The following is a 12,936-nucleotide window of genomic DNA, read 5'->3' as shown; positions in this document are numbered from 1 at the left end:
ATATAATTATAGTAGATAATATACAATATATACATTATTGTTGTGCTGGTGTGATTAGTGCAATAATGCCATGTGCAAATGTGCAAATACTGATGGTATGAACACAGATGAGATGATACACTTTTAAAAGTACAAAAGTTTAGTGCGATCCAGGGTGCAGTGATATTTTTAAAGATGTGGTAGACTTTCTTGATGCATGCTCAATAATCCAGATTCACAAATCCACAAAGTTGAATCACTTGAACTGATTCAAATTTGTGAAGTGGTGTGGTAGAGTTTAGCAGGGTTACAGCCTCTGGAAAAAAGCTCTTCCTGAGCCTGCTGGTATGAGAGCGGAGGCTCCTGTAACGCCTGCCAGACGATTGGGATGAGAAACGTCCTTGATAATGTTCCTCGCTCTGCCCACGCACTGTTTGTAATAAATGTCCTGTATGGTGGGTAACTGGGTGCCAGTAATGGTTAAAACCACAGGTCGTTATATAATGAAGGTTTTAAGCACTATAAGCTTTGCTTGGCCCCACAAAATGACACAATATATGATGGAATCAGTACACGTGAAACAGTTCCAATAAATACAATTTTTATTGTTTATTTAAGTATTACACATACTTTCTGCCATATAGTGTTCAACTGTAAATGTCTAACGTTGTTTTCATTTGTCTGATTTCACTTCACATAGTGGTATAAATAAAATAACGTTATGTGATAGACAATATGATGTCCAGACAGCATCACTGGACACCTTTTACATGACAGCTGTAGTAGTTTAGAGGGCCGGCAAGAGGTCGAAGGTTAGAGCACTTTCAAGGGAACATTAAAGCATAATCCTTCGGCGCTCGGAGAGATTAAAATGCAAATTGCTGCGTGAATCCTTTGTCTAGATCAGAGAAACATGAGAATCTCATGGGACATGAAGGGACATCTGGACCCTGCACATTATTAGAAGCCGTTAAACCACACGTGCACACTGTTGTTCCTAGAAACACTGATCAGTCGAATGCAGCATATGAATCCTTTACCTAATCACCATTTCTATAAAACAGTACTTTGTATGGAGTGAAATATTTGAACTGGAACTCTGTAATCACATCTGGCTTGTGATTTATAAGCCATTTGCTAAACAGCCCATGACAGATGTAGCAAAATATGATCTGCTTAGCATAACGTGTGCAGGATTTAACACCCTGTAATAGCTGCACAGCACATAAACACACACACACACACACGTGAATAGGAAGTAGATGTGTTGCAAATGAAACAATTCTACTCAATAAGAAAAAGCACACAATTAGACGCATATTTATCAAGACTTTTTAATAGACATGCATAATCCTTCATTTAAAATGGTTGGTTTGATTCCCTGATGTCTGACCAAATGTTTTATTATTTTAATGATCATTAAACCATAATTTAGCATAAAAATAAATAACTGCAGGCAAATTATCACAGGTCATCATTATCACTGCTTTATTTCTCCTAGTGTTGGTGTACAGCACTTATTTCTGGACCATTATTTACTCTTCGATGTGGACCATGGAGCTATTGGTTTGATCCGCCTACATTTTGTTTATTTGAATCTCAGCCAATACTGTAACCTGGCCATGACTAAAGTTGGTATTTATTCTGCAGAATGCTACCTGGACAAATCAAAGCCCCGCTCTCAGTTTTTGGTACGTGCAGGGGGGCGAGTGGGCCGCACATCAGGAACAGATAAACAGAGTGGGGAATGCATAAAAAAATTCAAATAAAAGAATGAATATTTCAGTCAACAAAACTGTTCATTTAAAAAGACACATTTATTGTTAGTAAAAAGTAGTAAACATAACACAAACATATCAGTCAAATCAGTAGTTTTATTTATTAATAAAAATCATTAGAAAATCATTTCATCTTAAAACAAAAATTCAGATCATGTATGTTTTATTTGCTGCTTTATAGGCATTTTAAATTAGATTTTATACATTTTGAAGGCTTTTTTTTTTTTTTAATACTAGTATTGTTATCAAAATCAACATCATAAAGTCCTAATAACACTGTGCCACAGAAACGCAGGCAAAGCCAGCTCAAGGTTGGCCAAAAGTACGATTAGTTCTACTTTTTTTCTTTCAGCTTCTTTAGTATTCATAGGAGTTGCCAAAGCAGATCGTTCTGGTCCGCATATATGATTTGGTACATTTAAAAGCCAGATGCCCCTTGTAATGCAGCCCTCCTTAATGAATCCGGGCTTGGGACTGGCACTCAGAGCGCACTGACTCTTACTGGCTAAGCCTAAAAAAGACCCAAGTGGACGAGTGAATGATAAAGTGGTCAAACCCTGGAGAAAATAAACTGAAGGAAATGTTGACCATCAATACTGAGAATTTATCAAGAAAATTGGCACATTTACACTTAGAAAATGTACAACGGTACTACACCGTTCCACCTGAAATCTACTTTCAATCAATCAGCAGTATTAATTAAACAGGCAATAATTAAAATAATATTAGTATGGTTTACGTTTCTAGCTTTAATGTTACATTATCTCTTTCTCCTATAAGATTAAGACTTCAACTAAAACACCTTGAGTTAGAAATACTTCAACAACAACATAGTAAGAATTTCTCATTTCTTAAACTCAATCTCTGTCCCTTACCCAATACAAAACACTTCAGCACAAAGCACACACAACAAATTATAAAGGCCTTCCCGAGCGATTCGTCCCGAGCACAACACATCCCATACTGTATCTGAATGTAGTGAATGAAGGGCTGCAGTCTTGATGGATCTTGGCTGTAGGTTTTAGTCAGTCTTGGTGCTTTTATGCCTCCAGGGATAAATAATCTCCCCTACGAAAAGCTTCTTACACAAGCCGAGCCATGAGTCTCTGGGGTAGCAGCTGTAGGTCGGGGTTCGGTAGCATCGTAGCACTGAGCTGCACTTCAGAGGGTTGATCTAGACAGACGGATAAGTAGGTAAGAGAGACAGTAGGGGTAGATGATACAGTAGAAAGAATTACTGCAATCCTCATATATGGTATTTATTACTTATTAAATAGAACCTAGATTGTGAAAAATCACATTTTCTGTATATTGCAAGAACAGATCATTTCTCTAACAGTGTATCACTAACAAACTCCACAACACTTTCTCCTCTTTCCCCAAGACCTGCTGGCATGTCGATAAATCAGTTGTGGCTAAAAAGCCTTTTATTATTTAATTAATGCTCATTACCTACAAAATATCTGTGCTTACACACAATACTCTTGCCTTTCTATGATATAGCTTTATACTGGGACTTCCTAAGTACTTCATCTTAGTACCTTGTGTCATCCAGAAGAATATAGGGTCTCTTTTTAAGACTGATCCTTCTAATGTTTTCGCAAATGTGGTCTAGAGACAGTCTGCTTGTGACGTCTATTGTTAAATGCGATTTACAAATACAACTGAATTACAAGACATTTGGAGCTTCGGATTAGTTACCTCCATCAGCAAGTGAAGCGGAGTGCCAGGCTCTTCGTGCAGCACCCGGAATTTTACTCCCTCTGAAAAGAGCAGAATCCAGCAACTCAAAACTCAAGTGTACACCTTAATAAAATATTTACTGCAGTATTCTGTATTGGCACATGCCTGCTGTGTGTTACAAACTAAATAACAAGCAAGCTGGTGCTAAACCGGGCACTTTAGGAACGTTTAGACAGCAGCTGACTGGGTAGATGGTGTTTTGTGCACTTTTGTGATTCAAAAAGCATTATGGCCAATACAGAGACGCGTTCCTTTACAATTTCCATATTTTGGACCTGCCTATTGGCATTAGATGAGCTACATTTTATATTTATTTAATGAACTATTCATTCATTAATTCACTCAAACATTCATTTGTTATTTTCATCTGCCCATCTACTCATTTCCAATTCCATATTGTACATCCACTGCCGCCTTCACAACCCCCGATCAAAGCCAGATCACCACACGCCCCCTCCAACACGAGTCCGATGTGCCAGTGTTGGGTTCCCACAGAAAGCCGTATCACTTAAGGAGAACCACGCTAAGCTCCATGTGACACCTACTTCCCCCAGCAGTGTCCAGACCAGTCCCGGAGAGACCCCGTCTGACCTTCCCTCCTTCAAACATGGCCAATTTTGTCCTTAAAAGTAAGCTACAGATGGCTTCTTAGAGAATCCACTTCTTTGCCTTGAGCCTCCAAAGTTGATGCTGGGGGACTGTCATACAGGAACTGGTGACGATTTGATGGAATCGATAAAGGCGCTGCTTCTGGATTTCAATTCTCATTTGTCTGGGCAACTGGTTTAGTGGGTAAACAAAGTGTGTGGAGTATAAACCTTTGAAACTGAACTCAGTACAGTGTAGCGTAGTGGTGCCTATCTATGCGGTGGGGAAAATCCCATCAAATATACCGGGTACATGCACAGCAGCCAATCACAGGTGACCGAGAATAATCAGATTACTAAAAGCAAAACTGAAACCAGATTATAAGAAATGTTTCAGAACAGCGTGTGAACACAGTCGCTGCTACACTGTTGAGGTTTAGGAGTGCTAGAACTGAAGGTGATGCCTGCTTATATCTGTTTTTAATCCGATAAAAGGGTACATAAACATTCTAACTTCCATAGATTTGGATATCCAGTTTATGTAAGAATTGGAACTACTGAAAACCCACCAGCCAGTCTGTAGGGCCTGCAGATGCGCAGCCCCATGGCAAACAGAGGTAAGGAGTTAATAAAGTCCACGCTGAGATGGACCAGGCCCTGGAACATCACCACCACCAACCGCAGCTGCAAGCACAGCAAAACGACACCGACAGTCACCGACAGGCTGACGCATTACTTTATAAATTACATAAATCAACAACGTGAACTGCTTTTATGTTCGATATTAATTTAATTAACTCACCAGAGTAAATACCAGGTAATAAAGGGCAGTGGTGGGGAGCAAGAACAACAGCACGGTGAACAGCAGAGTACCAATGAACAGCTGCAGAACAGAATGGAGGAAAATCAATAATGAAGCTTCTGTGTGAAATGTTTACATAAAACAGAATGAGTCCGGGTTGGAGGGTCGAATAGCCTGTAGTGCCCGGAGATGAAATATGATACGCAGCATTACCTGGTCCAGATCGTATGAGCAGGAGTCCACGCGCTGCCTCAGGACGTTCCATTTCTTACCACGGAAAAGCCTCCAAAGAGACGACAGGCCGTAGATCTTCAGACAGTAGAGTCTGCGCAGGGAGACTAACAATGACTAACATGGATCTGATCTGGGAAAAATTATGACACACTATGCATTCCAAACTAACATCTCATTTGTAATTGAAGGGTTTAAGGTGCCTAAAACAGAATCAAGCAGTAAAATTGTCACATGGCCCTATTCTTATCATCTGTAACACAAAACAAAACACCTACAAGCCTGAACATATGGACACATCATCAGTGCAATACCCTGAGATCACTGGGGGTTTCAAGCCACCAAACCTCACCCAGGTGACCCAGCCAGGGTTGATCCGGCTCCTCCTGATCCACAACCATCTAGATGCCGTTTCGGCTGCCCCTGTGATGCCCTTATTGGCTTACTTCTTGCTCTGCCTCTTGCAAAGGGATTGTGCTGCAAACCCCCTACAGTCTATTTCAATCGTTGAATATGGTCAGATGAATCAAGTTTTGGTACTTTAATGATGTAAAGCTACAGGTCTACAGAAAGCCACTCGTTTTCTGGTGGTGTTTAAAGTAGGAATGTGATCAGGGAAGTCCATTAAAAAATATAAGTCACATACACAAAGCTTTACAGTAAGCCGGCTGTCACACATGCTTAATAATGGGTCAAAAACATACCTACATCAGCTCTGATTATAATTTCAGTGTGTTATTTCTGTCTGTGATTACCAGTAATGACTACCAGCTATATAAATAGGGCAAGCGTGACTGCATTCATTAAAAATACATGGAACAGTTGTCCTATCACAAAGCTCAGAAAGAAAAATGCGACACTTTTGGGACACAAAGGTGCAGCTCACACGTTTGAGCATTGAGTTTATACTCATCTTGTTGCATGTGTGTTGCCATCCAGACGGGCTATCGACTGTGGTTACGGTCCAGTGGACACCAAAAGTCGAGAAGCACTTAGTGAGTGGAAAAGTAGGCCAACTAAGTGAAAAACAAGTCTTACAACACTGGTGAAACCCTCACTGGTCAGTACTGGAGCTGGTATTACAGCATGGGGAGGTGTAACCAAGTAATGGGAAAGAAATGACCGGGGCCGTTTTTATTTAATGAGCTTATTAATAATCTGAAGGAAACACGACCAAAAAACACCAACCCATGCTGCCCCCTGCTGGTAAACGTCTTCATAAAAAAGCTGTAACTATTAACTGTTCAATAAGGTGTTCTGATCAGAGCCCCAAAGTGCATTGCTTAAGAGAAAGGTAATAACATTGTGTTCCCTTACAAATATCTTGCATTCCTTCACAAAAATGCACAAAATCATATCATTGCTCTCGACTTTTACTGCAGTACTGGAGAAATACATGTACTACACTTGCCTATGTTGAGGTTTTTTTCGGTCTTACCTGAAACTAATATTCAGTAAAGCTGCCGTTTACATCTGCAATATCATTATTGCGTTATTTGTTGGTTTGTTTGGGTTTATTGCCATATCAGCAACATATTGGCTATTTAATGGCATAGACAGATATCAGAACTGTAAATTATTATATGTTTAGATCGTTTGTTTGATATCAAGACTTTCTAAAAAGTTAAGAATTTTAATTGGAGGAATCTTCTCAAACCCTATAAAAATTGTCTCTGATGGCTGAAATCGTAGAACATTCTAATCAAATATGTTTGATTGTTAGGGGTGTAGAACAGAATTGACAGGTTGGTGCCTGCTCGCCGACCAGGAGGTGTCGGTGGATAAGGGCAGTATGACCAATTCGGCACCTGGTTATAATTGTCTAGTCTTGCCTATTTAAGAAGTCTCGGTTGTGTTTAATATTGATGTTGGGAATTATTTCATGCAGTTTGTTTTGGGTATTGGTGGACCAGTCTTCTTGCGCAATATCAGTTAGCTACAATTATAATGAGTTTAAACAACTGCTGAATAAACTCAGCACAAAGCTCTAACGTAGGCAAAGTCGTTGGGCGTCCTTGGTACTACATATGCTTGCAGTCTGACAAACATATATTCTGCGATGGAACAAATTAATTTATCTATTTATTTTGGGTTAGAATAAAAAACATTTGCGAAGTTTTATCTATTTTAAACCATGGACCTTTAAGGGCTCTGTAGTTCAGTTCTACTCAACTGAGGAATAAAAAAGCCTGGAAATTCAGATGCTTTATGGACTGCTGTAACACCCAAGCGCCGACCTGACTATTGTTTATTTACTAAACCTAGTAAAGACAAGACTTCTACACATTACACAAGTAATCTCTGGTTATGGAGACGCAAAGCAAAAGCTATATCGGGATCACCGTCCTCACCTGGCACCGTACACATAAAAGCAGTAGATGTGGAAGGTCAGCAGCGCCACAATGTCTGACAACACTGACAGAGCAAAGGTCAAACCCAGGCAGGCAGAGAGTCCAACATACCACAGGATCATCTCGATAAAGGGAGACATCAGTCGGATGTAACCTGAACACACAAACCCCGAATTACAATAAAACACATCACACTACTCTGAAAAATACTAATAATATCATGACACACAGAAGTACTTACTAATCCACAGATGGATGTGATAGAGGAAGAACTTTCCCAGCACTTCGTCAAGAGCCTTGTTCATTTTTAGGCCAGCCGGGGCGCCCATGAGCCACTCCAACAGCTTCTGCAGCTCCTGAGCCACATGCTAAACACAAACAATTAAAAACAATTACAGAAACTATAACTTTGTACTGGAAGTGGTAACAGATGTTCAGTTTCTTCTGCAAAACACGGTCAATTTAGTTGGGCAGGTGAACTAGTTTAACTAATCATTACTATACTATAATATTCCTATGAATAGGAACCATGTGGGCTTGGGTGGCACAGCGGTCTGAAGGGCATCCAGAATAAAAATTATGCCGAATCAAACATGCAGGAAAGAAAACGTGAGGAAAGAGCCTTCCAAAAAAGCCATTTTTAAGTAGGACAACTCATTCTAGCAGGTTGATAAGAGCACGAGCTCAACCGGCATCATTATTATGACAAAACAGGCTCTGTTGAAACGGTAAACAAGACTCACATCAGCCGCCGGAACCAGTGTGTTGGCTAACTGGCTGATACGGTTCTCTCTGTAGAGCCAGGAGATAAGCAGCAGTCCAAGCGCCAGGTCTACCAGGAAGGACACAAAAATGTTCGCCTTCCTAGAAGGAAAAAGGCAAATCACACAGCGTTCAGCAGTAAGCTCATACTTAGAGTCATGCATCCACAGCAAAGCGGAGCAAAGCCAAGAACGTGGTACCTCATGAACTCCACGTGTGTCGTGGCTTTCCTGGTTGTGAAGACAGTCTGAAAATGATCCGTCCTGTATCCCGTCTGAACACAGGTGGACAGTTTGCTTGAAATGAACTGCACCGGCCAGATATTCAGTATCCTGCAAAGAGAAAAACACACTTTATTAGTGCTTCATCCAAAACCTTTAATTTTCCCACTACAATTTATCTGACATCTTCTCAATCGTCACAATCTGGCACCCATCGCTTCTGACGCATTTACAGTGAGTATTCGTTTATTTAAACCACGTGTCACCTCTGTGTGTACCTCCACTATTCGTGCCAGAGCCTCGACCAGATGCCGCATTTGCAGCGGTAATGAGGAAAAAACCCCGTTCACTTTCCTTCTCTGAGAGAAGGCCAGTTGTGTCTGTTGAGCGCCCAGCCAGGCTGAAAGCACCACGATTTAAACTCAGTTTAAGTGCAGAATTTAAATTGAAAATTCGGAGTGATCTGCACTACACATTTAAGCACATTTAAGCATTAAGAAGACGCTTAGGGCCTTGTTTCTTTGTTTGTTTGTTTACTATGATTTTAACGTCATGTTTTACACTTTTGGTTACATTCCTGACAGGAAACGGTAGTTACTCATTACACAAGGTTCATTAGTTCACAAGGTTCTATCGAACACAGTCATGGACAATTTAGTGTCTCCAATTCACCTCACTTGCACGTCTTTGGACTGTGGGAGGAAACCGGAGCACCCGGAGTAAACCCACACAGACTCGGGAGGAACATGCAGACTCCACACAGAAAGAACCCAGACCGCCTCAGCTGGGGATCGATCGAACCCAGGACCTTCTTGCTGTGAGGCGACAGTGCTGCCCACTTAGCCACCGTGCCGCCCTAAGGGCCTTGTTTAAAGACCCAACAATGGCAACTTGGCAATAGTGGAGCTTGAGCCGGCAACCTTGTGATTACTAGCCCAGTACCTTAAGCACTGAGCTACCACTTTGCTTACAAACTTTGCTTATAATAGAAAATGTTTTGGGAAATCTGTAGAGTGCGCTTAAAATGGTTAAGATGGGTAAAACAACTTAGTTTGTAGTGCTTTGTATAAAACCAAGAATAAAATATCAATTGGTATCTATACCTCGCACTACATTCAGGATTAGAGGCAAAAAAAGGCTTGGAACATCCCTAATCTTGACGTGAATGTTTGCATATTTACTAATCTAATAAAATACACACATATTGTGGACAGAACGTATTCACAATAAACGACCACCTGAAGCTACACAGCCACGTCCACCATGACACCAGCCAGGTGAGAAGCATGCACAGCGGCACAGATCCTTGCTTAAGTAGCTCGACGATGATGCTCGCTTCTCTGCCCTCGGACTGCCAGTGAGTCAGCTTGAGAGGCCCGTCGTCGTATTTGTCGAGGAGGAACAGGGCCTGGCTCTGGGAAACCGTCTGAAAAACCAATCGCAGCTCTGAAGAGTCCGCCTCAGCACCTTTCTCATTTATAGGATGGAGCTGGGACAGCATGACCTTCCTCTGATCATAATGAATAAATATGGTCTTGTCTTCTTCGCTATCAGCTGGTGGCACTTGCCCGTTTTTGTGCACCACCCGACAGGCGAAGCCTCTCTTGCCGACCTCTCGGCTGAGCTGTAGCCAGCGCGAGTGAGGGAAAATGGTACTCAGGTCCTTCAGGAAGCTGTCGATCTCCTCCTGATCGCCTTTAGGTTTGCTCCATGAACCCAGAACGGTCAGATTCACCTGACTTTGGCTCTGAAGTTCGGCTAAGTACCGTTTCACCTGGCCTGGTATGAAAGGGTAGTGAACGACGGCCAGCACCACAGCCGAGTCTTGACCGGGGATCCAGCGCCCCACGAGCAGGCCGCTGTCGGCCGTGTTGCAGCACTGCGGGAAGAAAATCTTCAGCACCATGACTTCTTTTTGAAAGGATGAAGCAACTTGCTGTTACTGTAAACACACACACACACACACACACACAACTATGAGTGGCATGGACCATGGACTGCAGGAACCAAAGAAGTGACAATTGTATGATTTGTTAATATAACAATAATAAGACAAAAAGCATTGGTGTTTATTTCAACAGCCGCCTCCTTTTCTCTGATAACAACCTGCAGGAGATAAGAGGTTATCTGGGTGGGAACTGATGTAACAGACACTATTAGAGGGATTTGGGGTCCATGTCTGCCATTGGAAGCTGTCAGTACAAGTTAGATGAAAATATATTTATGTATAGATATAAATATTTGATATTATAATTTATGCACATTATTTTATGCAAGTGGTAGAGAGGGGCCAGGGTTGTTACACTGTAGTACTTGTACTCATTTATTTTTATAAATAGTTTTTAGTCTTTTAGTAAATATGCATTTAGGGAGAAACTAGATGCTAAATTTTTCTATGATCTATTTTGTATTGTATATGCAGGCAATAGGAATAAACACTACATGTATTTAGTGGGTGTGAATCCACACTAGACTGTTTAAGTAAAATTACGATATAATTACAGTATAAAACCTGCTCTGTTGTACCTGGCTTACATATTTAGTGCAATAGGATGAAGTATTTGAGATTACATGATATTTAAATGCATTAAAGACTGCACTGTGTAAACAGAGCTTGGGGGTTCATGACCTTGTTACCTGCTCGCTCTCCCTTTTAGTTATTGCGGTAATATTTTGGGGTGCCTGAGTCTAAAGCTACTCTCTCAAAACTGATATTTTACTCTTAACGATTTCACATTGTAACTACATGTTCTGTTGTTTTACCCCGAGGTGGTTCTGACGGAAACCTGTTCACCCTCTCGAAGTTAAAGACTGCAAGTCGAGACTGCCGTGCCAACAATGCTGCTCCTACTAGATGGGATGGAAACCTGGCGTGGTTGCACCAAAAATGTTTAAAACTTACAACAGACTTTATTTTTTGCTATTTATAACTTTCAGTTCAATTTAATTGTGTGTTTGTATGATTTGTGTAAATCCTATTTATTTCAATTATCCTCCAGGCCACCCAAGAAGGACGGGGATCCCTGCTGAGTCTGGTTCCTCTCAGGGTTTCTTCCTGCAATTTTAAGGGAGTTTTTCCTCGCCACCGTCACCCTTGGCTTGCTCAATAGGGGCTTTTGGTCTGTTGGTCCTGGATTCTGTAAAGTTGCTTTGAGACAATGTTGATTGTAAAAAGAGCTATATAAATAAATTTGACTTGACTTGACGTTGTATAATTCAGGGAAATGCAAAATACTTTTGACCCCAGCAATTAATTTCTCTTACAAGTGTCCACATACTTTTGATTTCAACTGTATGGTTTGTGTGTTATAATATTTAGCTTAAGAAAAAACAAGCAAACAATGTAAGCATAAAAAAGAAAGAAAAATAAGTATTTCCCAATTAAAATGAAGTAAAGAAATTGACACATCATTTAGTCCTATTGTAAGAATAATCAAACAGATGTAGAAAAGTTAAATAAATTAATAGAGTTAAATAATGCAAACACATATTTATGCAAAAAATACACAAAAAAGAACAATCAGTTAACAAAATTTAAAGACATTTGTGAGAATAAAACGTGCAAAAACATACAAGTCTGCAAAGAACTTACACCTTTCATGTACGGAACACTGTTACTGTCTATCGTGATGTTTATAAATCAAATCATGCAGCCCTTCTTTTTTTAAATAGAAATATAAAAGCGTGCCTACCCTTTTATCTGCAATCAGATCTTCATATTAAAGCTGCTGTCCTCTTTCTGTCCTCCAAACATCCCACACAACAAGCCCCGAGCTAAACTAACATCGATTTTGCACTCCATAGCTAACAGGCTAACGATAGCTACGCATAACACAGGCATTTACCTAGCATGCTAACAGCACCAGCATGAGCCTGAATGATTCCGGTGTATTTCTCTTTCTGTTTCTTATTATTCTGTAGTCATGTCATCTATATAACACAAAATAAACAATTACTATTAATATGAATGAAAATTCTATGAAAAGCGGAGTCCTGCACAAAAGCAGAGCAATTGTACGGCTGGGAGTTGAATAGAGAATCGGTTCATTGAATCAAGGATTTAGAAACCAGCAATCAACTCAGATGCGTTTGAATCGGTTCAACCCACCGACATTCAAAAGGACAAACGACTCCCTTCTATGCAGCTCCAAAAAATCAGTCATTTTAATCCTAAAAACAGAAAACCGAGTATATTCTGTATTGTATTTTTTATTTGTTGCAAGCAATGATTGTACAAGAAGCTAAATAATATCCTAGATACACTACGCCAATATAGGAAGCATGCCAATCTTTCAACCTGCTGTACAACCATATTTTTATCCCAAAAAGTAGCCTATTAAAAATAGCAATCCCTTAAAGATAAAGCATACAGCATGTTTTTAATAGACAGAATAAGGCTCATAGAAATCTGACCATCTACAAAAGAGTAGTGCCATGTACAGTGTATCACAAAAGTGAGTACACCCCTCACATTTCTGCAAA

General features: G+C 40.3%; 1 protein-coding gene across 1 annotated transcript; it reads right to left on the bottom strand.

The window, feature by feature from the left end:
* Nucleotides 1-1,835: 1,835 nt before the first annotated feature.
* Nucleotides 1,836-12,344, bottom strand: pigq (phosphatidylinositol glycan anchor biosynthesis, class Q). Its single transcript, XM_063018855.1, has 11 exons — nt 12,147-12,344; nt 9,693-10,396; nt 8,434-8,565; nt 8,215-8,335; nt 7,713-7,839; nt 7,472-7,625; nt 5,103-5,214; nt 4,890-4,970; nt 4,657-4,771; nt 3,459-3,520; nt 1,836-2,931 (listed from the first exon to the last, which is right to left on the bottom strand). Exons 2-11 carry the CDS (start codon nt 10,358-10,360, stop codon nt 2,779-2,781), a joined length of 1,725 nt encoding a protein of 574 aa, XP_062874925.1. The 5' UTR covers nt 10,361-10,396; nt 12,147-12,344; the 3' UTR covers nt 1,836-2,778.
* Between the last annotated feature and the right edge of the window lie 592 nt (nt 12,345-12,936).

The sequence above is a fragment of the Trichomycterus rosablanca genome, chromosome 22 (genome assembly GCF_030014385.1).
Source record: "Trichomycterus rosablanca isolate fTriRos1 chromosome 22, fTriRos1.hap1, whole genome shotgun sequence".
NCBI classification, from domain to species: Eukaryota; Metazoa; Chordata; class Actinopteri; order Siluriformes; family Trichomycteridae; genus Trichomycterus; species Trichomycterus rosablanca.
Note: the sequence above shows the minus strand (reverse complement) of the source record. Positions and strands in the feature narration are given on the sequence as shown.